This window comes from Miniopterus schreibersii (genome assembly GCF_964146895.1).
Source record: "Miniopterus schreibersii genome assembly, chromosome: 11".
Taxonomy (NCBI): Eukaryota; Metazoa; Chordata; class Mammalia; order Chiroptera; family Miniopteridae; genus Miniopterus; species Miniopterus schreibersii.
Genome location: NC_138111.1, coordinates 10,725,022 through 10,750,220, shown reverse-complemented (window position 1 = coordinate 10,750,220; position 25,199 = coordinate 10,725,022). Strand labels below are relative to the sequence as shown.

At 48.7% G+C, this 25,199-nt stretch overlaps 1 protein-coding gene across 7 annotated transcripts; it reads right to left on the bottom strand.

Moving 5' to 3' along the window:
* Nucleotides 1-892: 892 nt before the first annotated feature.
* On the bottom strand, nucleotides 893-23,644 carry TMEM268 (transmembrane protein 268). Of its 7 annotated transcripts, none has more exons than XM_081150958.1 (10): nucleotides 22,627-23,644; nucleotides 21,260-21,390; nucleotides 17,200-17,382; nucleotides 15,383-15,492; nucleotides 13,275-13,382; nucleotides 12,099-12,248; nucleotides 7,672-7,782; nucleotides 5,757-5,837; nucleotides 4,742-4,930; nucleotides 893-2,059 (listed from the first exon to the last, which is right to left on the bottom strand). In XM_081150958.1, the coding sequence occupies exons 3-10, from the start codon at nucleotides 17,300-17,302 to the stop codon at nucleotides 1,880-1,882; spliced, it is 1,032 nt and encodes a 343-aa protein (XP_081007084.1). In that variant the 5' UTR covers nucleotides 17,303-17,382; nucleotides 21,260-21,390; nucleotides 22,627-23,644; the 3' UTR covers nucleotides 893-1,879. The 7 variants fall into 7 exon arrangements, with proteins under 7 accessions (XP_081007084.1, XP_081007080.1, XP_081007081.1 ...); XM_081150954.1 differs by lacking the exons at nucleotides 21,260-21,390; nucleotides 22,627-23,644 and adding exons at nucleotides 18,929-19,035; nucleotides 19,931-20,046; XM_081150955.1 differs by lacking the exons at nucleotides 21,260-21,390; nucleotides 22,627-23,644 and adding exons at nucleotides 18,929-19,035; nucleotides 19,787-19,847.
* Nucleotides 23,645-25,199: the final 1,555 nt, after the last annotated feature.

Sequence of the window (25,199 nt, the reverse complement as noted above, 5' to 3'; positions counted from 1 at the left end):
CACCTTCATGAATAACTGTCATTGAGCAAAGATGCCCTAAGAGTAGGCTAAAGAGAAATGCCTAAAACAGCCATTTCCAAGGGCTGGTCTCCACTCATGATTGCTCCTCTGTGGCCCAGAGAAAGCAATAGTCAGACTCACCTTCCACATGGCAAGTCGGCCACATTTCATGTTCACCAGATCCATTTATAAAGGAGTAAACTGACACTCGGGGAGGTTAGGTGACCTAGCCAAGGTCACGCTGCTAGGAAGCAGCAGATCTGCGATGAGAGTCCAGGTCTCCTGCTAGCTAGGCCAGTGCTGTCCAATGCATCAGGTCTGGGACACCTCAGCCATGTGGAGCTATAGAACCTTTCTACACATATATAAAGGCATAAAAGACAGACAGGCAAGGGCTATATGGAGCCGAAAAAACGAAATTCCCAGAACTCTGGCTTCGGAAGAGTCATCCAATCTACCCTTTATATAGATGGGCAAACTGAGGACCAGCCAAAAATTACACAGCTAGAAGTGGCAGTTCAGGACCAGAACCCAACTCTGTGCCAACCTCAACATTCAACTGAGTTTAGAGAGCAATTTGCAAAAGCTACTATGGAGATGACAAAGCAATTACTCCATAGCAGAACCAGGCCATGCACAAAAGGTGCAGTCTTTTTCCTTGAGAAGCTTACAGTCTAGCTAGAAAAAGAGGCATCTGCACAGGAAAACAGAATCAGCAAAATAAAACATCAGTAAAGGCAGCAGCTACATCAAGAATTTAAAGGAGGCAGACAGTAGCAAGACCAGCTGTGTTGGAAAGCTTCCTAAAGGTGGGATAAGTAAAGCTGGGTTTTGAAGCATGCATAAGAGCCCTACAGATATTAAAGAATACGCAAGTCAGTCCAGTAAAAGGTTTCAATTTATAAACCTTTTTATTTTGTGGGAGATGAGGCCAAATTACAGATGAAGGCCAGATCCTGGGACTGGGGAGTCTTTCAATACCAGACTAGAGCTCCTGGCTTTGGGTCTATGGAATAATGAGTCTTCAAACTTATTCAGGAGCAGAGAACCTGGAAGCCTCTGAGCTCTTCATGGAACTCCACAAGTGACAGATGATGCTTCACTCCAGGACACTGACAGAGTCAGGAAATGGGACTGCTCTACATCTGCAGTACAACCACAGGCACACATGCCTTTGAACAAAATAAGTCCCCAAATCAGACAAAATGGGTCTCCTCCAAATAGTCCTGTTAACAGTTATGTGCTATTTGTTTCTTTCCTGTCTCCTGGAAGCCTGTGTACCAGCGGACAACAAGCACAGGTATCAGTTTCTCCTTAAATACAGAAGAAAACTTTACAAAGGAGAACATTCTGAGACTTTACTTCTTTTTTTCAGCTTGGGAAGAGGCGGTCTTGTCTTTGTAGAGACCCAAGGCAATGCCACATGGAGCAGCATCCTCCCAGAGCCTCCGTTTCCCCAACTGACACGAGGGGTTTCAGATGGGAACACCATCTGAGGTCAAACTTTGGACACGTCTGGCCCAGTCTGGTCATCTTCACATTTGCTGGGCTGCCAGACAATGAACCAGATGGCAGAGTGATCCTTCCATCCAGGCCCACAGTTCCAAGCAGCATGGAGAGTAGCTTGTAGCTGGGACCAGCTCGGCAACCATCGCAGCTTCTGAAAAGGCCTGGGGTCATCATGAAATGTCAACAGCCATTTTTGTGTAGGGTCCTGGAGTGAGCACAACATCCAGCTACTGACGTGACTGATACCCTCAGAGTGCCCCAGATGCTTCTTTCCTCGCCTAGGGCTTGCCATCAGCCACCTTGGGTTCCTGAGGCCTCCCTAACTTCCCAACTTCAGTCTTGGAGGAAGATGAATACCTTCATCCCTAGGTCACCTGGCCAGGAATGGACAGCACCCTGTGCCCAGGATGTGGGCTTCTATGAGTTGGCAGGGGCACGGAACCCTTGGAGAGTCTATGTGTCGTGTCCCCGCTGCCTGGGGGAGCTGGGAGGTCACCAGGAGCCGGATATAGTAGCCGCCAAACACTGCCAGCAGCTGCTGGGCCATCTCCTGGAAAAGGCAGGGAAGTAGAGTGAGGCCACCGAGAGGCAGCTAATGCACATGGGGAAGCCAAGCAGTTCGCACACCCCTGGGCCAGCAGTGATGCTCACCAGGCCCTTGTCTGGGGCTCTTGGAAGATGCCTGGTCTGGTCTGGCCTTAGGCTATTTCACATAAATCCAGCTCTGCAACTGACACTGTGGGGCCTAACTGCTGATAGGTGATAATAATATGCACACACAAAAATATGGAGCCCCAAACTGCTAGAGAATTTAGCATTGATTTAGCCCAACCAATCGCACATGCACACACTGTTACCAGTTTCCAAGGTCTGTGAGCCTGTAAAATGCATGAAGTCAAGGAAACACACTTGAATAAAATCACTAGTGAGTGGGGGAGGGCGGGAACGGAATACCCCTAGGATGGCATGACTCTTCAGTTCATACCAGGTACCTGCTGGCTTGCTTAGACAAGTGCTCCTACTATATTAAGAATCTGCTTATAAAAACTGGATTTATCTCAAAACCACAAATATGGTATGATTCCACTAATATGAGGCACCTAGAGCAGTAAATTCATAGACAGAAAACACAGTGGTTTCCAGGGGCTGGGGGAGGGGGAGGGGGAGAGGGAGTGGGAGTTGGTGTTTAATGGGTTTGGAGTTTCAGTTTGGGAAGATGGGAAAGTTCTGGAGATGGACAGTGGTGATGGCTACACAAGACGAATGTACTTTTGCCACTTAATCGGACACCTAAAAATGGTTAAGGTGGTAAATTTTGCATTATGTGTATTTTACTGCAATGAAAAAAATTAAACAGTCAAAAGGAATTTAAAAAAGAATTTTAAAAACTGGATTCACACCTCTTCTTATTTACACATTGGTCTCTAAAGTTCTGCTCACTAGTCTGGCCATTGGGATTCTCTGGAAAATGCTTCCTGACATGTGGCATCGAAGGGCTTTCATGATACGCACTTGTGTCCAGTCTGAACGTAATAAAGTACGGTGTGGCTGCAGCAGGCTATTTATGTAGACAGAGTTAGTGATTAAGAACAGGCCTGAAAATCAAAAAGCCAAGTGGAAATTTCATCAGCCACCCTGTGACGGACCCTGAGCATGTCACTCTACCTTGCTAAGCAGATCTCTTCATCAGTGAAAGGGAGGAAATCAGAGCATCTCTCTGGATGGGCTGGAATGAGGAACTAATGGATAGAAAGCCTAGTGCCTAGTGCTCAATAAATGTCATCAATATCATCACCATCATCATTATTCAAAAAGCAAACTCCCACCTAGCTCTGTAGCATCTGTGTTTCCTTTGTGCTAGAAAATACTGGAAACTTCAACTAGCCTACCACTTACTAACTCAGGTTGGTCCTCTACGCTCGTTTGCTCTAAAAATCAATAACCAAAGAAGCAAAGAACTGGGCCAAGAAAATTGGCCTACTTAGAATTCGCAGGGCTGGCTTCTGCCCTTGGCCTTGCAACATTCTCTCCTGCTCTGTGACCTTGGGCGTGTCAGCTGACTTCTCAGAAGCTATTTCATCCATCAGAGAAGAAGAAAAACTAATCCATATCTCAGAAGGTATGCTGAAAAATTTTATGCACAATGAGACAAAAAGCTGTTAAAACGTAAGAGGTCATTATAACTACTTCTCTGCCTTTCACAGGCACAGGCTTCCTACTGAAATACGAAGATCTGGCCCATGCTGAGACTTGGGCCTTGGTTATATATTTTCCTTGCTAAGTGATAAGGGCAGCTACTTTAAAAACATGTGCACACACACTGAGATTTGATATTCATGGCAGGAAATTGTATTACTATTGATTTGAATGAATTCGGAAAAATAATTTAAAAGACCCATCATATGTAATAGGCTATTTCGCAGATGTGCAGCCACAATCGAGGAAGTGACCTTATCCTCCTTTTGTGCTCTTTAAAAAAAAAAAAAAAAAAAAGTCCATGGGATTCAAGTAAAGAGATGAATATATTTATCATTTTCTCTTATAATAGTTCTACTTGCAGGCCCCCGCTCCCTGCCAGAGCAAAAGGGAAAGTCTGGGCTGGTTTGGACTTTTAATCCCCAAATCTGTTGGCTTACAAGAAAATGCAAGTGCTTTCCTGCACCACGCCAGGCCTGAGGTCACCATGCAAGGTCACCCCTCGCAGCATGACTCCCAGACAGCAGGTCTGTCCTCACAGTGAGAAGTAGCACAAGCTGCAAACACATTATCAGATTTCTGGTCTACCAGCACCTGGTCAAACCTAACAGATAGCTTAGCAGGCCCAACAGAGCTCTGGGGCTGCAGGAATGGACACAAGGTTCATCTCGACAGGGATGAATATAAGGCTGAAATACCTAACTGCAATTCAAGCAGACAGACAGATTGACAAAAAGATTTAGGCAATCTATGAGCCATCAACACAACTGCACATGCAGTGGAACTACCAAAAAGAATATCTAAGATATTTAAAAAGGGGGCAAAAAAACCAGTGAGTAGCAAATAACTCCTATGAACTATTTTCTAAAGTGCTGGGGTGAGGGGAAAAATATTGAAAACTAGTAGGCCAGATCTGTATGGTCTTTACCAACCCAGTAAAGCCATGTTCCCCAAATTTACAACTTGAGGCCCCCACACAGACTCTATGCAAATGTCCCCGAGACAAGGCGGCCCTGACTGGCCCGGTGCCCGTTACCTCTGGCTCAGCCTCAGGAACGAGCTGGTAAAGCTCAGTCTGCACGAGTGGCCTCTGTGTGGGTTGAGGGCCGCTGGGCAGGAGAGGAGCGTCCTCCAGCAGGTTCTCAGCCTCCTCCACCATCCCGGTGGGGCTCACCCCAGTCTCCATGACCACACAGAGCTGGCTCAACCTGCTTCTCAGCAAGGACTGCAAAGGAAACACAGAGGGGGCTCAGGTAGTGTCCTAAGTGGGGTGGCATGTGGGAGGCCAGGGCACTGCCCCACAGAGGACGGATGGACCTTCTACAGACTTAGACGCTGACCCTGGGAGGAGGTGGACCTGAGCCACCTTGGAGAGGCCAGGTCACTCCCCACAAAAGTACAACCTTAATAGTTTCTAAAGCACTTTCCTTCCGTGCTCTCATCTGCTCCTCAGAGCAGCCTGGGATGTGGATATCTTTACTTACACGTGGCTCAAAGCCCTCACCCGAAGCCACACAGGAGCTAACGTGCCAGGATCTGGGCTAACCCACAGTCCTGACTTCAGGACCCACTACACGACCCAGGAAAAGGCTGATCCCAGAAGAGGAGCCCAGGACTCGGAGACTGGAGGGCTAGGCCTCAAACCGGGTGTCACCAACCAGCTCCATGACCACCCAAGTGTAGTGACAGGACTTCTCAGAGCCTCAGTTTCCTCATCTGTGGACTCAGAGCAGAGTTCCCTGATCTTCATAAATGGTAGGCAGGTATTTTGAATAAGTGAAGGCCGTCTAAATGCATAGTACTTTCCTCTACCGGGATCTTTACTATTATTACTATGAACTATTATAAATAAATATGTGCTCACTACAGGAAATGTGGAACGTGCCAATAGTTAAAAAGGATATTAGTTAAAATGAGACTAGTTAGGAAGATTTCATTCCCTAGGCAAAGCAACCACTGACTTGACATAGGAGCTCTTTCTTCTAAGTTACTTTTCCTTAGACATTTCCTGGTTTATTTTGTCTGTCTGCTGTTCATTTAAGGCATCTTACCTCTTGGCTGGCCTTCATTTCTTGAACATGTTCAGACAAAAACTGCATACAATTCTCCAGGTCAAAGTAGACAAACCAGAGCTGGGGAGAGAAGCAGCTATGAGCCCTGAGGCTCAAAGACAGCCTGACCTTGAACTCTCTGTCCCTGAGATGATCTCTCTCCTGCCTCCCTACCGGGGGCCCGCCCTTCTGAGGACCACTGGATTTATCCTGGTCTCTGGTAGGCACATGCCATTCTGCTCTCTCCCAGAGTCCCCACTCATGAGTGTATCTCCTTTGTGTCAATGACAGAAAAGTGGCTCTGAGTGCACACCTGTTCAAATGGCTGCAGCCCCATCTCCCACAAGTCACCAAACACCTGAGAGACTCCAACCCACCCTGGACATCATGTATCTGTCCAGGGCTACCACCTCATCTTCAGGGAACAGGGGCCCTTCTGTGTGGAACCCAACATGCAACTGAGTGAGGCCCTTTAGAGCTGTCACCCCACTGCCCACAGCCAGGTGAGAGGTAACCAGCTGGGACGGGAGCAGGGGAAGAATTCCCCACCTCACCCATCACCTCCCCTTCCTCCACTACCTCAACAGTCCCCAGAAAGCCAGATTAAACTTGGCCAGGCTGAAATCCTCCATGTTCACACATCACATCATTTTGTCAGGTCCACACCTGCCACACTTCCACTGACCATTTCCTCTGGATCCCAGACTTCCCTCTTCCTAGGGACTGACCCATGAGGCCCAAGGTCACATCCCTCTTGCCAATTAATCTCTCCCATTGTCTCATCCCCAAGGGAACAATTTTTTTAATTAATTTTTTTACTTTTTATTATGAAATTTTCCAAACATATACAAAAGTAGAGCAAATAATGTCATTAACTTCCAGCAACCCATCATCTTGGTTCAACAGTTTATCACTTCATGGCTACTTTTGTTTCATCTCTACTCCTACCTATTACTCACCTCAGACACCTCCATCCCCACCCCACCCCATCCAGATGATTTTAAAGATATTGTATCACCTCATCCCAAGATACTACTTTGAAATGGAAAGAACCTAATTATTTTTAAAATGTGTCCATTCGTGCATCATCCATCCCTGTATGCCTTCAACTAACACTTGCCAAGCCATCCCTATGTGCCAATCCATAAAGAGGATTTGGAGACAAATGAGACTGAAAGGACCCCCCAATTGAAGGAACTCTCCATCTCTATGTCACACGTGAACTGCCAGGCATCTTATGATGCCACCAAGTTAAGCCTCTGGTGTAGATCAAGATCCCCTTACACTCCACACCATGTCAGGTGTGTTGGGCTCCCTAAACACAGGGATCTGAGTGTGTCTGTTCTCTGCTATAGCCCCAGTATCTAGAGCAGTGCCTGGCCCTTACTAGGTTCTGGTAAATATTTGTAGGAAGAACAGGTGATGTGCACAAGGAGATTTTCCCCAGGTCTCAGCCACCCGTCCAACCCTGTACACTGTGTGACCTCATAGTAGTCACTTGAGATCTCCCCACTGTCCTTGGGGCAAAGAAAACAACTGAGCCAGGCGGACAATGCCTTCAGGACCTGACCTGCCTCTCCCGGGGGGCCTTGCATGGGCCTAGCATGGGCCCCGCAGCGCTTGGCACAGAGGAGGCCCCATCTATTTGCTAAGTAAAAGCCGAATGAGGAGTGAGACTTGGACAGTCTCGGAGCTTCCCTTCCAGCCCTGCCCTATGGAGGTTCTAGCTGCTGGTCGCCACCCAAAGGGTCTCCAGGAAGGAACACTGAAGCAGGGAGGAAGGGAAGGGCTGCCCACACTGTCTCATTAGCAGACTCTGGGGACACTGTGCAGGCTGGGAGAACATGCGGCCACCACTCCCCGTCAGCCTGGCCCAAAAGCGGGCCCTCGGGGAGAGGTCGCTCAGACACGGTACCTGAATCACGCTCTGGCAGCCTTCCACTGTGTCCGTCACCCCCAGCAGCACCCGGTGGCGCAGCAGGGCTCTGTTGGCAGCCGCCAGCCTTAGGTCCGTGTTGGTGTTGGCCTGTAAGACAAACGCCAGCCCTGTGGCCAGACCTCCACGCTTCGGGGAGCCCTCGCCCGGCAATGGCCACACACTACCCACTGCTAGGCATCGTGGGACAATCCTTTTCTTCAGGACACATCCATTTCCTCCCCTACGCAATGGGATTGTGGAGCTGCTGAGACAATCACTTCAAAGTGTCACACAGCACCCAGTTGAAGCCCAGCTCTGCCACTTCCCTGAGTCTTGCTTTCTTGAGTTGCAGAGCAAGGATAGAGAATGTCTCTGCCTCCTAGGAACGTGGTGAGATTTCACTAAGTCTGTGTGTGAGGCACTGAAGCCAGTGGCTGAAACACAGGTGCCATAGGTATCTAAGGGGGGGAGGCAGAGGGGGGAGGGAAGGGGAGGGAGGGGGAGGGGGAGGGATGTATGGGGGTTAAGGGGGATAGAGAGGGGAGTTGAGCATTTATTATGTAATAAAGCACCTACTCTGTCTATAAGGCACTTACTTTCCAAAGTATCTAGCACAGTGCCAGGCCCCCAGTGAGGGCAGGGTGGGGGAGCAGCTCTGGGACTTTGTCTCCTTTTCCCACCCAAACCAATGACATGATAGATTTAGTTGACAAAGGAGATGCTAAGCAGGCCAGGGAGAAAGAAGAAGGGTGTCAGGGCCCAAAGTGCTGGTTTGAGGAACAGACCCCCCACCAAGGGCTTTCAGATGCAATTAGAAAGGAGCTCAACCAAGGACAAAGGTTCCCAAAAGATCAGAACCCCTGTAGGGAGCTGGGGGGGGGGGGGGGGTGAGAAGACCCTTTCTATTGTTGTAGGGATGGGATGGGCAAAGCTGGCACTTAGGCATGAGGACCAGGGATCCTAGACGTGTGCCTTCCACTGAAGGCCATGCATGTCCCATGAGAGACAGCCCCACACATAGAACTGTCTCCCGGCCAACCTGGACTAAAAATGTCCCCTGGGTGAGAATGCAGGTGAAAATTCAACTTACAATTCTCCAGCTGGCCAACCTAACTCCATGTTATATATAAACCTAAAGCGGGTTTGTTTTCAAACAGGTTTAAAACACAGTGAATTTTCTAGGAATGCTACTATTAGAAAATCAAGAGATGATTATATTTTGTTTTGCCTACAAAGCCTGCAAGGGTTGTTCAGCCTTTCAGAAACCTGCATCACCGAGAGTTCAAATCCTGACTGCACCTCTCAATACCTGCCTGATGTTGGACAAATTACTCTCTCTCTGCCTCTATCCCCTCATCTCCAAACTGGAGATACTAACACTCTGTTATAATAAGGATTATAATAAAGATGAAATGGGTTTGGCCACATAGAACACTTGGAAGGATAAACACTCAAGGCATGTCAGGCAATGATATCATCACAATGATGACACTGAATTGAAAACAGTGTTTTCCATGGTTTCACTCATATAAAGAGAGACAGACTCACAGGTAGAAAGCAGGTAGACAGCTCGGATGGGGTGGGGGGGGCGCAGAGGGATTGGGCAAAAAAGAAAAAAAAGAGAGAGAACTCATGCAGGGGTGGGAGAGTGGAGGAAGAGGGCAAAGAGGGATAAATGGTGATAGAAAAAATTAAATTAAAAAAACTAAGAATACACAGTGTTTTCCACTGTGCCACAATGACCACAAACAAATATTTTTAGGCCCTTCCCGCACGCCCTGGCAACGTGCTTTACTCTGTGGGGCATAAGCAGCAGGGTTCCTGCCTGTCTTCACAAAACTCTCAACTTTGAGAAAGGCTGTTAATGCCCTAAACAAGGGAAAACAAGGCAGTGTATGCAAAGTGCTGAGGCTCTCAAGGATGCTACATGATGCAGGTAGGCCAGCAGTAGTTAAGAGTGACAGTGGTCAGAAAGGAGATATGCATGGTCCTGAGTAACAAGGAGGAAGAAGTCCTTGAGCTGAGGCGAGACCTGAGAAGGCTGTGACCACAAAGTGGTTACTTAACATCTCTGAGCTTTTTTCCTCCACTGGCCAACAGAGTCAATAATTACAACACTTAACACTTACTGAACATTTGCTTTATAGCAGGTACGATTATAAGCACTTGGCATGTATTAAGTCATTTAATTCTCCAAACAATCTAGGGGGTGAAAAGTGTTTGCTATATTTATTATCCCACTTTACAGATGAGAAACTAAGGCCCTGAGATGTTAAGTAATAACCTACCCAGGTTGCAGAGCTAGCACATGATTTAGGTATCCTGCCTCCTTGTCGGGCTGTTGTTAGGCATAGATATCAGGTTCAAAAGACAGAACACATAGTAGGTGCTCATTAAATGGTAGTCATTACTAGGAACGAAAGGGCCCTGGGGGGGGGGGGTCCCTGAATGAGCAAACAGCGATGATAGGAGTGCCACTGCGTGCCTGGGGCCTCCACGCTGCACCTATGGGTAAACACACAAGGTCTTGTTCATCTCTGTGTCCTGTGCCTGCCACATTACCTGGTACTTGCAGGGGCTTCATAAATACCACCTGAACAAGGAAGGAAGGGGGGAAGGGGGCAGAGAGCCACAGTAGGCATTGCCTGAACTGCATTAATTACATCTGCACCCTCTGAAGCACTCGCCAGGTGCCACTATTTTGCTTGCTCCCGCTAAAGCAGAACATCCTTTGCTTTTCCCCCCTCCCCAAGAGAAGCTTCTTGCTGCAGGAACAGCCAGTTCAATTTATTTTTATAGGCCAAGCACAAGGGCCATGCAAGCTTCCCCAGAGCCCAAGGAACAAGGAAGCATTACTTTGTCAGCCTCTTCATTGCAAAGGCAAACAAAGATATTTTCAGGATGATTAAGCCATAAAGTTCCTATGTATCCCTGTGTGCACAGGCACAAAATGAAACTCATACCCGGAACCCCGGCCACGTTTCCCAACCCCCCACCCTCTTCCCAGGAGTCAGGCGAGAGCAGAGTGTTTGCTAAAGGTCTCAAAGCCCAGCTCCACGCCAGGTGCTGGGGGAGTTTCCTAACACTGAAAAGATGGCAGAGGTGTGGGAGGCCGAACGATGCACACACCCCCCAAAAAATGCCTAAGTCCTACACCCTAGAACCTATGAGCATGTTACGTTACATGGCAAAGGGGAATAAAGGTTGTAGATGGAATTAATGTTGTTAATTAGCTGGCCTTAAAGTAAGGAGATTGTCCCAGGTTATCCGGGTGGTCCAGGGTAACCACAGGGGGCCTTAAAAGTGGAAGAGGGGGGCAGAAAACTCAGAGTCAAAGATGTAAGAAGGACTCAACCTGCCACTGGTGGCTCTGCAGATGGAGGAAGGGAACATGTGCCAAGGAATGCAGGTGGCTCCAGGAAAAGGCAAGGAAACAGTCTCCCCTGGAGGCTCCAGAGGGGATGCAGCCCTGCCATGTCAAACTTCTAAACTGCAGAACTGGAAGATAATAAGTGTGTTGTTTTAAGTTATGTTTATGGTGATCTGCTACAGCATCCATGCGATACCAAGAGAGTTGGGAATTAACTAGCATGGCTCGGAATCTAAGTGTCCTGGCCTCCAATTCCAGCTCTGCCATTAATTACCAGCATGACCTTGGACTACTCCAAGGAGCCTCGGGTTCCTCATCTGTAAAATGAGTGTAAAAGACTCTACCCAGAGATTTATTGGATGGGTTTACTGAGTTAATGTACATAAAGCATTTAATAGACGATCAACCGCATATGAAGTGTTCAATAAGTAACAAAAGACAGATGTCAAAGCAGCAGAATACAATTAGTGAACCACACATAAGCTGGGAGGTATCAATCTCCCTTGTGAATGAAGCCGGGAATCAGAGGGCTCAGGCTTTGCCACTCACAGCGGGATCGGGCCAAGTCACCTAACTCTCTGACTACCCACTCACTGCCCCGAAGTAGCTGGAGTTAAATGAGACCTGAGCAACAGAGCTCAGAGCCAGCACCCACTCACCTCCCTCAACCCTCAGCCTCAGGCACCCTGTACTCAGTAAGCCCCTCCCCGCTCAGAGCTCTCTGAGCATCCAGGGGGACGTGTGTGAAAGGACTGGTAATCTCCAAGTGCCATACAAATATTGGCTCTTAGTGCCCTCCTCTCGCCTCCCAGACTCTCTCAAAACACAGCTTGCTTCCAGAAACACAACCCACGGGGATTAGATAGGAAAGACAGAGAGGATTTAATCACACACGTGATTTCATTTCTTTTAGTCACTGGGTACATGGGCCAGCATGAATGTCAAGGTTGGAGCAATTCGTTGAAGCGGGTAAAAGAGAAAACTCTGACTTGGGATCCTCCTGCCTGCACAGCCCTTCTGGAGGGAGCGTGGCTGGGGTCTCTGGACATCTCACCTTCCTCTGGTGCCTCTCGAAGATGAGCATGAGAGTCACGGTCAGGCTCAACGCCGCCAGGGTCACGAGCAGCACGCCCACCCAGTGGTTCCCCAGGGCAAACATCTGGCTGGTGGAGTAGATGTTGGCCCACACCACCACATAGAAAACCTGCAGGGGGCAGGAACAAGAGCAATGTCAGGAACGCCAGTCCTCAGGGGAAGCAGCCCACTCAGGGGACACCCTTGGACACTTATGACACCTCCTTGGATTCACAGAGCTCACAGGGCCTATAAGACTGATGGGGGCCTGTGAGAATGAGCCTTTGTTCCTTTAAAAGTGAAGGTAAGAAAATGGGGTTAAAATAAGTTACTCCAAATGCCTGCTTGCCCTGATTTTAAACAAAACAGAAAAGGGCAGGGGGCTTGGGAGGGAGAGAAATTTGAGTCATAAACCCACATTGATCCTTCAATAGGTATGTGGCCTGGACAGGTCATAACAACTCTCTGAGCCTGCTTCCTCATCTGTAAAATGGGGATGATTTTCACAGGATTGATTGATATAGGAATTAATAAGATAACATATGTAATAGCCTAGCACTTATTAGGAAACTAATAAAAGCCAGTTGCTGTCCCTTTCCCTTCCGGAGAAGTGGGACGCAGGGGTTGGGAGTGCTATCTGACCATTTATCCACAGAGGAGCAACGAGTCACAGTGGTTAAGAGTGGTTGAACCAGACTGCCTGCGTTCAAATATTGGCTCTATCATATATATGTATGCATGTGTGTATGTACATATAGATATATATGTATATTTATATGTATCTGTATACATACGTGTGTGTACACGCTTAGAGCTAAAATGGACCCATGTGTTGAACGAATTAGGAAACCAAGTCCCAGAGATGAGGAAAGTCTTGATCAAAGCCAGACACTGAGTCCAGAGCCTCAGTGGTGCGTCTGGAGATCCCCAATCCCAAGCTCTGCGTTCAGTAAACCCTGCCTCCCATCCTTTTCATGGGAACCCGGGCACAACTCCCCACCATAATCCAGGTCCATGTGTACTGCCCTCTGCCAGGCAGCTGGGCCACCAGCCCCCTAACCCCTTACCCATACCAACAGGCTTGGCACAGGAAGCTGAATCCAGCAGTGCCACAGCGGGCTATAGCAGGGCAGGTGGGGCCCATCTCCCTCCTCACCACAGCGAAGGCCAGCCGCATGGGCCTGGAGTTGTAGATGATGTATCTTCTCACTTGGGGCTCCAAGAGGGCACTCTCAGCCAAACTCCTGTACTGGTCAACTGGGACCTGCTTGGCCACCCAAGGGAAAGAGATCAATCAGCCTCAGAGAAAGCTACCCCACCTCCTTCCTGCCAGCTAGTATGTCACTGCCAGTTCACATGACTATCATGTGGAAGGGGAATCCATACGGCACACTCTGGGCTGGACCAGAAGGCAGAAAGAGGAGCTCAGAGCACTGATGGCAGTCACAGGGCACAGCTCCCTACTCAGGGAAGATCAGGCATCATGGGTGAGATGCGACAGCTTGAGAGCCAGGAGGACATTCCACAGAGGGAGCCCTGCAGCTCAAGTACCTCATGGCAGACCCAGGATAGCCTAATGGTTAAGGCACAGGCCTGGGAGTCAGCCCGCCCTGGGTCCAAACCTTAGCCCTGCCACTCATGTGCTGTGTGACCTGAAGAAAGTAACTCCACTTCTCTGAGCCTCAGACTCTTCCTCTATAAAACAAAGATAGTAAGAGTTCCCACCTTGTAGGGGCGGTGAGCATATTAAATAAGATAATACTTAAATATGCATTATACAGTAAGTATATGTATACTATGTATACACATATCATTTGGACATCTTTGGGGGCCATTGTTCTGCCTACCCGTTGGTTTTGTCTTCCTTGGGTAGATATGTGTATCTAAGTATGTGTATACTGGCCCAGTGCTGGTTCCATGGTGAACACTTGATGCACAAGCGCAAATGTCAATACTGCAATATCAGCAACTATTAATACAGCCCAAAGTACTCAAACTCACATCTTCCTGCCCAAAGAAAACCACCATAGTGCAAAAGGCCCGACAAAAGTGGACTGCTTAAGAAAACAGAATTTAACCATGAAAGGTGCTATTTAGGGAAACAGCAGAACAGTGTGTAAACCGTTCCTGGGTGAAGAAAACTCCATCTAAAGATAACTGTTTAAGAAAAATGTTCTAAATGAAGGCTGGAAGGAAACATGGAAGATAAGCCAGCTGTTGTGCTAATGTGAGCTTAGCACTATCAATTTGGAAAGTTTCCCTTTAGTGGTGATAAAATGTTGTTGGAAACAATAATGCAAGCAGTTTAAAGAAGCAAACTCTAAAATCTGCAGGGTAAAATTAGCAGTGGTCTTCCCCTCCATCACTGGTCCTCCCTGGGAAGTTCAGGGCAAGGGGAAGAAAATCATGTTGGGAAAGGAACCCGCAGCTGTGGGTTCTGAATGACAAGAGCAACAGTTACTATTTATTGAGTATCTACTATGTGCCAGAGACAGTGCACGTGTTCCTCAGGCATTATTTCACTTAACCTTCACAAAAACCCTATGTAATAGGTATTAATAGTGCCCTCAGGATGATGGCACTGTGGCCCAGAGAGGTTAAGTCACCCGCCTCAAGGCACACAGGCAGTGAGGAGAGCTAGATCTGCATCCAGATCTATGGATCTGTGACGCCTAGGCCTCGAATCACTGTCTCCACGGTACTGCATTATCAGCGAGTGAATCCATGAAACCTTTCCTCTCCTAAAATGCTCTTCCCTCTGTCTACCCAGCAAACTCCTATTTTTCGTCAAATTACTCGTCACTTGAGTAAAGTAGGACCAAGTATCTGCTCAAGATCAAGTGTCTGCTCCTCTGTGAGGCTTTCATAACCACTGCTCATGCCCCAGGCAGGTTTCTCATTTTCTCCTGTGAAGGTCTCCATGCCTCAAACATTAATATCATACTGTTTCATCCCACATATGTCCATCTCCCCACTGGGTTCTGGCAGCAGCGTAAGTACTGGCACTGGAGCCTGTTCACCTCTGCAGTGTTTAGCGTCCGGCTAAGTGCCTGGCACAGAGCGGGCTTCCAAAACGCACATCTGTTAAGTGAAATAATAGGGGAGAGAGGGTTCTAATGCATCTTCCTTCTCCCCTTACCATATCAAGCATATGATAAGTGTTTAACAAATATTTTGTGAATACCTGGATGAGATCGATGGAGAGACACATGGGTAGATGGATGTAAGGAAAAACGGGAAGGACTTAAAAAAATCAGCACTCACCTGAATGCCCCAGGTCTGCAGCTGCTCCTCTGCGGCTCCCAGATCAAAGGCGATGGGTGCACAAGTGTTGTCAATCCGGAGAACTGTGAGGACCTGGCCGTTGCGGAGCTCTGAAAGCACAGAAGCTTCACCTGGCTGGGCGGTAACTACTACTTTGTATGAGCCAGAAACTCCTCATTGCAAAGAGGGACAGCTGGCTGTCCTCAAATCCCTACAGAAGAAAAACTGGAGTTGACAGGAAAGCGCCCAGGAGGCAGAAATGAGCCCAGATCTAGGACAGGGATAAATACAGTACATGTCTGCTTCAATTAGCAGATGCTGCAGATCTACAGTGTGTAAAACAGACAACCGAAAATCAGCTTTTACAGGTCTCTGTCTCGTATAAAACAGTAGGTAACTTGCCCTGGCTGGTGTGGCTCAGTTGGTTGAGCATCATCCCGTGCACCAAAAGGTCCCTGGTTCAGTTCCAGGTCAGGGCACAGGCCTAGGTTGCGGGCTTGATCCCCAGTAGGGGGCATGCAGGAGGCAGCCAATTGATGTTTCTCTCTCTCCCTCTCCCTTCTCCTCCTCTCTCTAAACTCAATAAAAAAATAAAATAAAAAACAACACATCAGGAACTTCCTAGGTTTCACTCTTCTCTGTACTAGAGCCAGAAATTGAGTGTAATGCCTCACTTAATATTCCTTTGACTTAACACTGGTTTCTGAAAGAATCTTTGCTCCCTAGAATCTACAGTCTCCATTTCATGGCAACACTGGATAATGGCTTTATGAAACTGAAAAAAAATTTGGAACAACTATAAACAGAAATGCCAAATAATTGATGGTTACTGTTGCTGCTTCAAATAAGCATAAAATTAATGCCAAGAAAGCCCATTCTTTCATGTCAAATACTTGGGGTGGGGGAGGGGAGAAGGGGGACCTTTTCTTAAAGTGAAAATAATTACTGCTATTTTAAAATCTCTTCATGATTGAATGTGAGGCCCTCCTGACATGATTTGAGAAGCTCTACAAGTACAGGCAGTTACTTTCCTGTTTACATTTTTTTGGTTTTGGGGAAAGGCAGGTGTCTAATTACTGTTATCTTCCTTGTTATACTGCAGTAACAGCTTTAAAACCACCACTGCATGTTTGCTTTTGCTGCATCCCTGTGTGGAATTAACACTTCAGGCCCATGGAGAAACGCAGCACTCACACTCCCTCTCTCGTTCCTTCCCTCAGCAGAAACATGCTCAGTGCCAAGTCGTGAGTTCAAACTGCTTCCTTTTTTAAAACCCACAAAATCCTGATTCAGTTCAAAATGAACGCAAATGTTTCAAAACTGGTTTTCTGGTATTTTTAAATGTTTTTCCTTATTAGATAAGAATGTATGACCATTAAGTTGCTTTCGAAAAGAGAAGGTAGACAGAACTAGAATCCAGCATCTTTCACTGCACTGACGAAATCTTTTGGAAGGGTTGGGAGATGTGGCAGAAGTACTTTGGAAAACATACAATCAAGATATCTCATGGCATATTAAAAGAAAAATCTTAAAAAGTAAATAAATAAAGATTTCTTTGGGTGCCACATAGAGAATGGATAGAAGAGGCAAGATGGAGACATGATCAGCTAGGAAGCTACAGCAGGAATCCAAGCAGAGGGTGATCGAAGGAGGTGGTGACAGAAAGAATGGGTAGAAGTGACAGACACTGGCCTGGAAACAAATCCCAAAATGCCCACCCTTATCTAAAGGCACTTCTGTGCCCCTCCACTCCCCTCCCTCCAACTCAGGATCCTGGGGGGAGTAGCAGGGAAAGGAATTCAAGGTCATGACCTTACCTTGCCCCCAGCCAGGAGGGCTCCCCACAGGCAGGGCACTCCAGCCAGAAGTGGGCAAGGGGCCAGCCGCCCCACCAGGGCCCATCTGAGGTTCACAGGCCATAGCAGAGAACCAGCTGGGTAGCTACTTCCCCTTCTCAGGGCTATGGTTCATTCTGGAACAGCCAGCTCAGCTTCACTTGCCTTCAGAAAACAGCAAAGAAAGAACTTCAGGCCTGGACCTGAGCAGGCTGGGCTTCCCAGACTCTCCCAGGCCAAAGTCACCACAAGGCCAGGGAGAGCCAACTGGAGTCTTTCCACCGACTTTGGTCTTTCTGGTCATGTGAAGGAACGTTCTCAGAGGGAATGAGGAGGAACTAAAAGCCTTCCAGACCTCGACTGAGAGCTTCCCTTCTGGTCTTGGGTCTTTTCCAGCTCAGACAGAGCCAGGGGCCCACATGGAACCCAGGAGCTCCCAGGGCCCTACTCCCAGGCATGTGGGGTTTCCATTCCCTTACTAAGGGCAGGACAGGTACATTCATCATGGGGAGACTTGTTTATACAAAGGATCTCAAATAGTTTCCCAGAGACATTGCAAAAGACAAATGAGAAAGAAATTCAGGATAGTAGGAAAGATAAATTTTAACAAGTGATAACTATGAAGAATAAAAATACCCAGCTACTCCTTACAACACCTTTAAAAAGATAAAGTAGTGGGTCGATGGAGATTGCATTTTCCCAGGTGTGATCTAACAACAGATTCTAGTCTGCACCTGAGATGCTGTACTCTGGGAGAGCAGGGACCATCGCCCCCTCACCTAGCGCAAGGCCCAGCCCACTAGCAGGTACTCCCAAACGTTGTTGAACATTTGCCAGTCAGTGGTATCACCCCTTCCTTCCCCTTATCTTGTACCCCCAAGAGGCAGAAAGCAACAACCACCCAAGGATGTCTACCCTGCACCTGGCAATCACTGAAGCCCTTTCCTGCCACATCTGCTCACCTCCTAGGCCACCAGGAAAATATAGTCCTTAGATCCATTTTCCATTGAAGGCTGTTCAGTGCAATGGCTAAAAGTAACCTAAACAGTGCTGCCACTTCCCACCTGTGTGACTGGAACAAGTCAGTTAAACTTCTCTCTGCCTAGTTTGTACATGTAAATGGAGATAATAACAGTAACTCAGTTATTGTGAGGCTTAAAGGATCCATCCAGGTAAATCACTCAAAGCAGGGCTGGGCAAGCAGGAATCACTGAAGGAATATAGCTGTTGTTATTTTTACTCCAGAGATATTCCCTAAGAAACAGGGCCAGGCACCATGCTTTCTCCACTATAAAACCAGAAATAAAATTCTTCAGTCCCTCTTTAGCCCTCCCTCCTGGGGATCACCACCTGATGGGAAAGACAAACTCAGAGAAAGACGGATAAGAAACAGACTATGACCAAACAAGGCAGTCAGAGGGAGTGGGCAGCACCTTGGGGTGGTGGAAGGGCTTGGCAAAGATGGAGGTTAGAGAGGGCCTGCCAAGAAGGGGAGAGGTACAGACCAGCGGCCAGGATGGATCTCATCCAGGCAGCCTCTGCACTCACCCACAGCCCATTGTCCAACCTAGAGGCTGCAAAGGGCAGGAGGGGTGTTGGCAAGACTGGCCAAGGGCAGACACTGACCCATTACCTATCAGTGTGCTGAGCTCGGGATCCCACCCAGGGCTGCACCAGTTCTATGGGGAACAAGGGAGGAAGAGACAAACACCTGGGTGGAGGCAGAGCCAGGGAGTGAGCACAGTCCTGGGGCTCCTGCAACGAACTGGTCATCCACTCCCCAGCTTCTCCAGGTTTCCTTAGTTGCCTCTGCTGACTCTGCATTTAACCAGAACTTCAGTTATCCATCCTTTTTAGCTAGGTGGCAAGTCCTTCCAAAGGCAGATGTCCTGAAGTCCTGCTGAGCAAAGGTCTCCATCTCTGCAAATATTGAGTGCCCAGCCTCCCTCCCCAGGAACCAGATGCCTCACTGAGGCTTGGGGAAGGGGGGGGGGGGGGGGGCAGGAGAAGTAGGGGGTTGGGGAAGAAAAATCCCAGTTTTCACTAGTCAGGTTTTGTTTTTGCTAAAGTGTAAAGTCCCAACAAGAAGCCCTAAGAAGCCTGTCTCGGAAGTTTTGGGGTGAAAAAGCCTTGAGAAACAATGGGTCCAAGTCCTCCATTTTATAGATGAGCAAATTAAGACCCAAAAATGAAAGTGAACTATCCAAGGTCAAGGGGACAATCGAGGTCGGGGCCAGAACGGAACCGGGCTCCTTCGGGCCGGGGATGACCCACCTAGCCTGGCCTCGGCCCGGCGCAGCTGGGTCCCGCCCCTGGCACTGCCCCCAAGCCCTGCGCGGCGTCTGCTGCCTCCGGGGTGTCCCTCACCGGAGCAATCACCCCCACAGGCCACCCGCTCCCAGGGGCCGCGGTGGCTCCCGCGCGCGAGACGCGGAGGAAGGGGCCCGAATGCGTCCGGGCCGGGAAGAGGCACCGGGCGGTCGGCACCGGGCCCGCGCCGCTCAAATCTGGGCTCGCGCCCCACGAGCCCGCGCGCGGACGCGGGACGCCCCGGGCCGCGCACACTCACCGCCGCGCCGCCGCCGCCTCCGCCCGGGGACGCTGAAGGTCCGCGGCGCCCCCGCCCCTCCGCGCCGCCGCCCCGCCCCGCCGCGCCGCGCCACCGCCCCGCCGCCCGCGCCCCGCCCCGCCCCCGGCGGCCCCGCGCGCTCACCCCACCCGCGGGGGCCGCGGCCCGGCCGGCCCTGGGGCCGAGGGGAGCCTTCGCCCCGCGCCGCGGAGCCAGGCGGGGCGCCGCCTTTCATCGGCCGGGCTCCCTCCCCCGGCGCCAGGAAGCGCCTCCGCGCTCGCGACCACGTGCAGCGATGGGGGGGGGGCCCGGGGCGGGTTCCCGCCCCTCTCCGAGGCTCTGTCTGCCAGTCGTCGGAGCGGCTGCCTGCCTCTGAGGTCCAGCCCACACCTGACACAGTCACGGGACCCGGTGGATGAGGCAGGATTTGGGATCAGAAATTTCTCAGGGACTTGTTTTTATAGAAAAATTTTGTGTGTACTGTATTATTAAGATCGTCGGTTTGGGGACCAGACTACCTGAGCCCTAAGGCACGTCTCTGCTTTTAAGATCATCTTCGGAAAACTATTCAAGTCTCTGTGCCTTAGTTTTCTGTAAAAAGCAGATTATGCTATGTCACCGATTGTGCTTTAATGAGATGATCTGTGTGTTGACAACTGCCAGAAACCTAATAGCCGCTCACCAGACTTTGGCTGCAACGCCCCACCATCACTCAGGATTTCAGGGGGGTCTCCAGTGGAAAGCGCCCCCTCCCCTAGGAAAGCACTAACATTTATTTTCCCATAGAGCACAGACGGACAGATGCACACACATGTGTGTTCATACAAAAGGGAGCCTATTCTATTCTGCCCCCCTCCCCCGCTGGACATGTAGGTGGTTCCCACTCTTGCTCACAGGCCTTGCTGGAATGGTCATAGTCACAGTGATTGCATACATGCCACGGCCTGCATGTCTACAGCTGAGTCAGAGTGGGGGTGCATTTTTTATTTCAACAGATACTGCCAAGTTGCTGGGGCCTCTCAGACCACAGGACTTAGCTGACAGCATGCTCCACAGGAGTCACAGGCAGAGTGTTTGCGGCAGCGAGCAGTGATTGAGGAACTAAGCAGCAGATGCTGCCCGGGCGCCCTCATTCACCAGGCAAGTGAAGCTTGACACTGGGTGCCTGCCAAGTGCCAGGCAGTGTACTGGGCAGCACTGAGCAAGACACAGCAGGCCCCTATTTAGTTTGCCTAATTTCCTAAAACACCACTTTGGGGGGATGGAAGCAAGAGACCTGTGGGATGTTGGAGCTTTGCTGACTGCTGAGAGGATACAGAAAGGGACCCTTTGACACGTGTGGCCTCATCCCCATCTACCCAAATCCTGCCTCTCCAGCAAGGCCTGCCTCCTCCATGAAGCCTGACCCCATTCTCCCTGCCAGGCTGCCTCTGATCTGCGATCTCACTGCTTGTCCCGCCAGCATGGACTTACATGTTGACACATCCGTTTCCTTGGCTGGGAAGGCACAGAAGACATGGGCCTTTGGAACCGGCTGACCAGGCTCTGCTCCTTACTGGCATGTGAACTTGCACAGGTCGGTTCACCTCTCTGAGCTTCAGTTTCTTCATTTGTAAGAGAAGGAAAAGAGCACCCCAGAACTGAGACACTGGCAGATTTAAATGAGATGATGGTGTGTGTAGCAGAAAGGACTCGGTAAAAGTGAGCTGCTAGACGGGCAGCAAGGCATCATGCCTTTTGCATCTCTGAACAACAGCACAGTCACGGGACAGCCTGTAGCTGTCCCCTAGCACCCTGCCCTCAGCATTTGTTACATGCATTTGAATTAGTGAATAATTCAGTAAAGCTACTTAAAAGACTTCAGTAAAGCTACTTCTATGGATTCACAAGGCTTTCGGTGGTTGCCAATATGTAGAAACATATTGCTTGAAATGTTTCCTGGCTGGTGTGGCTCAGTGGAAAGGCCTGGCTTGTTTTGGGGGCTCCATATAGAATGGAGGAAGGTAAATGAGATCCAGTAAAAGGTGAGTAATACCTAGTAAAGTCTTCTGGAAAGCAGACATCAGTAAAGCTACTTCCATGGGTTCACAAGGCTCTATGTGGTGGGCCCAAGTCCCTTCCCACCCCCAGTCTACCCTATCCTAATCTTTACCCACTGTCCCCATGCCCTAAAAACCCTAAGCTCCAAGAACACAGGACATCTCTCAGTTTCTCCCCCAACCCATGTTCTCTTTCACTTCTAGTTCTCAGTGGTTGCCATCCCTTGTCATCTGGAAGATAGCCCCAAACTCCATTCCCACCACATCACCTATAGCCACACTCCTAGGTCTCGGCTCAAAGAACCCTTCTGGGATCCCTTTCCTGTCCCAGGCCCAGGCCAGTCCCCCATTCTCATAGTTACCCTTGCTTAACATACAGTCACACCTAGCACATGGTATGGTCATTGTTTGATGTCCCAGTTCCCAAAAAGAGAATAAACCTATGAGACAGAGGGCTGTTTTCTGCCCATGCTCGTAGCTGTCCTCCGACACCCTGCCCTCAGTATTTGTTACATGCATTTGAATTAGTGAATAAATAGCTATGAATGAAATCAGGGCCTCAACTACAGATAAATTGAAATAGCCATGCACCCCATAACTGCATACATGAGGGTGGTCCTAAAAGAGTAGAATGGAGCCTAGGTGTCTAGTAGGCTATACAAAGAAATCACCTAATGACAAATTTCTCAGAATGTATCCCCGTCATTAAGCAACGCGTGACTGAACCACAAACCCCAGCCGGAACCACCCTTACTCAGCAGTTGCACCATCTGTCCTGTTGTGTTTATAAGGGTTACAGACCTGTGTTTGAGGGCCATCTGCCAGCTATCTGGCAACCTGGATGAAGTAAGAAGAAATGAAATTCTTCCCAGCCTGGCAGAAACTTCAAGCGTGGTAGCCGATGGGGCAGGGGAGAGCCTCAGAACCTCTGGATGAGTAAATGAAAAGCAAAGTTGAAAAATTAGCTCTTCTTTTTCAGAACGGGTCTGCCAGTTATAGATTCACTGACTTTCTAACTCTTTTAGAAACATATTGCTTGAAATGTTTCCCGGCCGCTGTGGCTCAGTGGTTGAGTGTCGACCCATGCACCAGGAGGTTGCCAGTTTGATTCCTGGTCAGGGCACAGGCCCAGGTTGCAGACTCGTTCCCCAAGATGGGGCGTGCAGGGGGCAGCCGATCGACGTTTCTCTCTCATCGATGTTTCTCTCTCTTTCCTTCTCCCTTCCTCTCTCTCTCTCAATTCAATAAAAATATAAATTTTTTTTAAAAAAAGAATGTTTCCATGGCCTGAACAAATTGAACAAAATCCTATAGAAGTTCAGGCTGGGAAGTCAGACAGACCTGGGTTCAAATCCAGCCTTTACGACTAATTAGAACTCTTAAAATTGTTTTCCAAAAGCATGTCCCATAGAATGTTCCATTGCTAATGGCTGCATTAAATTGATACCAAATCCTGAAAGTCACGTTACACAGAGTACCCTGAGATACACACATAAGAATTTGGGACTAAGTGCACAGCTCTCCTTGTTAAGTATGTGCAGGGAGTAAGACAAGCCACATGCTGTTTGTGAGAAAACTGGGTCAAAACAAGAAGAAATACTCCAAATTCCTGTTGGTGAGGCCAGCAACCTCCCTGAAATATCAAGGATCTACTTCCACACTATGTGCAGAAAGACAAGAGCCACAGGTACAAAGGGAGTAAGATGGGGCAGGGTCTGAAGAGGGAATACTCACACCTGGTTGGGAGAGAAGGGCAATTAAAAGGTAATCAGGCTTTTAACTAGCGAGCTAGACACTTGAGTCTTTTCATCTTTAAAAACACTGTAAGACAATAGTAGACGACCCCATCATACTTTCAGACAACCAGTCTAGCTTCTCTCCTAATCGTATCTTCAACTGCTGCCTTCCTTCCTAGAATGCTGCCACTCTTCCCTTTGTAAGCTTTCTAGTAGAAAAGGGAAGACGGGACATTGTCTGTTCCCTGGCCCTCCAAGCCCACCAATCCCCATTAATCATCCACCCAAACACTGAGTTATGGCCTTGAATTCACACTTGACTCAGGAGCTGGTCAGTGTCATTTCAGATTTTTTAAAAGCCAGAGAAGATAGATGTTGACATGGTCTGACGCTTCCTCTCCCCAACCACTAGCCAAATCTTTCAGTAAAGAAGCTGCCTCTCCCGCCTCTTAAGAACTGCTTGCTTGTAGGGGAAGGGGTGGGAATAGAGGGGGCAAGACTTGACCTGCCTGCCTGTGCAGGTTTGTCCATCATTTCAGAGCCACTGAGATGATGTGAGATGAGTTGACAGGAGAAAAACTCTCTTGTGACCTGCCAGATTGTGCTTGAAGGAAAGAAAACATTTTCTAAAAGGTGAAAAACATGGGGCATGCAAGAGTCATCAAAACAGCTCCTTCCAACCAAAAGGCTTCCCTTGACTTCTGGAACCATCATCATTCTATCACTCTTCTCACAAATGTGCCAACAGTGCCCCACCCACCAAAGTCCACCAGCCTTCAGGCAGATCTGATGGACTCAATTCCAGCTGTCAAGTTCTTGCTTGCAGACTTTGACCTTCCATAAGCGCCTCTGGGCCTCAGCTTTCCCATCCATGGAAATGGGATCATACTGCAGGGCTGTTGGAGGTTTGCATGAAGTGCCTGGCAGATAATAGGCCTCACTAGAAGTGTGCAGAGATTCGCTGCACAGCCTGACATGTTGCTTCACATTTCAGAACCTCAAGGGTTTTTTTCTGCCCAGAAAATGGAAGTGGTAAATCTTCAGGGAACTTACGTAAAATGTTACACACAATGTCTGGCTGTTTTATGCCTCCTTTCAAGAACTTGAGTAGGTCTGCGCAATGGCACCAAGTGGAATGGTCAGTTTCTGTGCTTGTAATGAGCAATATTGGGGGCATCTCTATCTAGAGAGGTTTACAGGACATGAAATTGCCAGAGGAGCAAGCAATCTAGGACCTGGGAGATTAAAGGAATCACATGGGTGAGATACATAAAAGGTGTACAATACACTCAGTACTGAGCATATGGCACAGCGGTTAAGCAGATACTAAGTCTGCCTGCCAGTCCGAATCTTTACTCTAATGCATCTGTAGGCTGGTTCTTTAACCTCTCTGCCTCATATCCTATAATATAAAATTGCTATGAGGCTTAGTTAATATAAATGCAAAAGTTCTTAGAACATTAGCTGGCACAGAGAAAGCTACTGTTCGCAATTGTAGTAGATATTTTCTCACCTCTCCAATTTCTTAGCCTCCTAAACAGGTTAGATCACATGACCCATGCTGGTCAGTGGGCTGAGAACAAGTTTTGTGTCATTTCAGAAATGTGCATATGAGGGCTGATGCACATTTGTCAACTT

What these genes read in the sequence shown, in the direction of transcription:
- TMEM268 (XM_081150953.1), bottom strand. Translation starts at nt 17,302, where the DNA reads ATGGCCTGTGAACCTCAGATGGGCCCTGGTGGGGCGGCTGGCCCCTTG. An exon ending in CCCTCCTGGCTGGGGGCAAG is followed by an intron (nt 15,514 to 17,199) that starts GTAAGGTCATGA and finishes CCGCCCAGCCAG; the next exon opens with GTGAAGCTTCTGTGCTTTCA. An exon ending in TTCCTGAGGCTGAGCCAGAG is followed by an intron (nt 2,060 to 4,741) that starts GTAACGGGCACC and finishes TGCCTTTTCCAG; the next exon opens with GAGATGGCCCAGCAGCTGCT.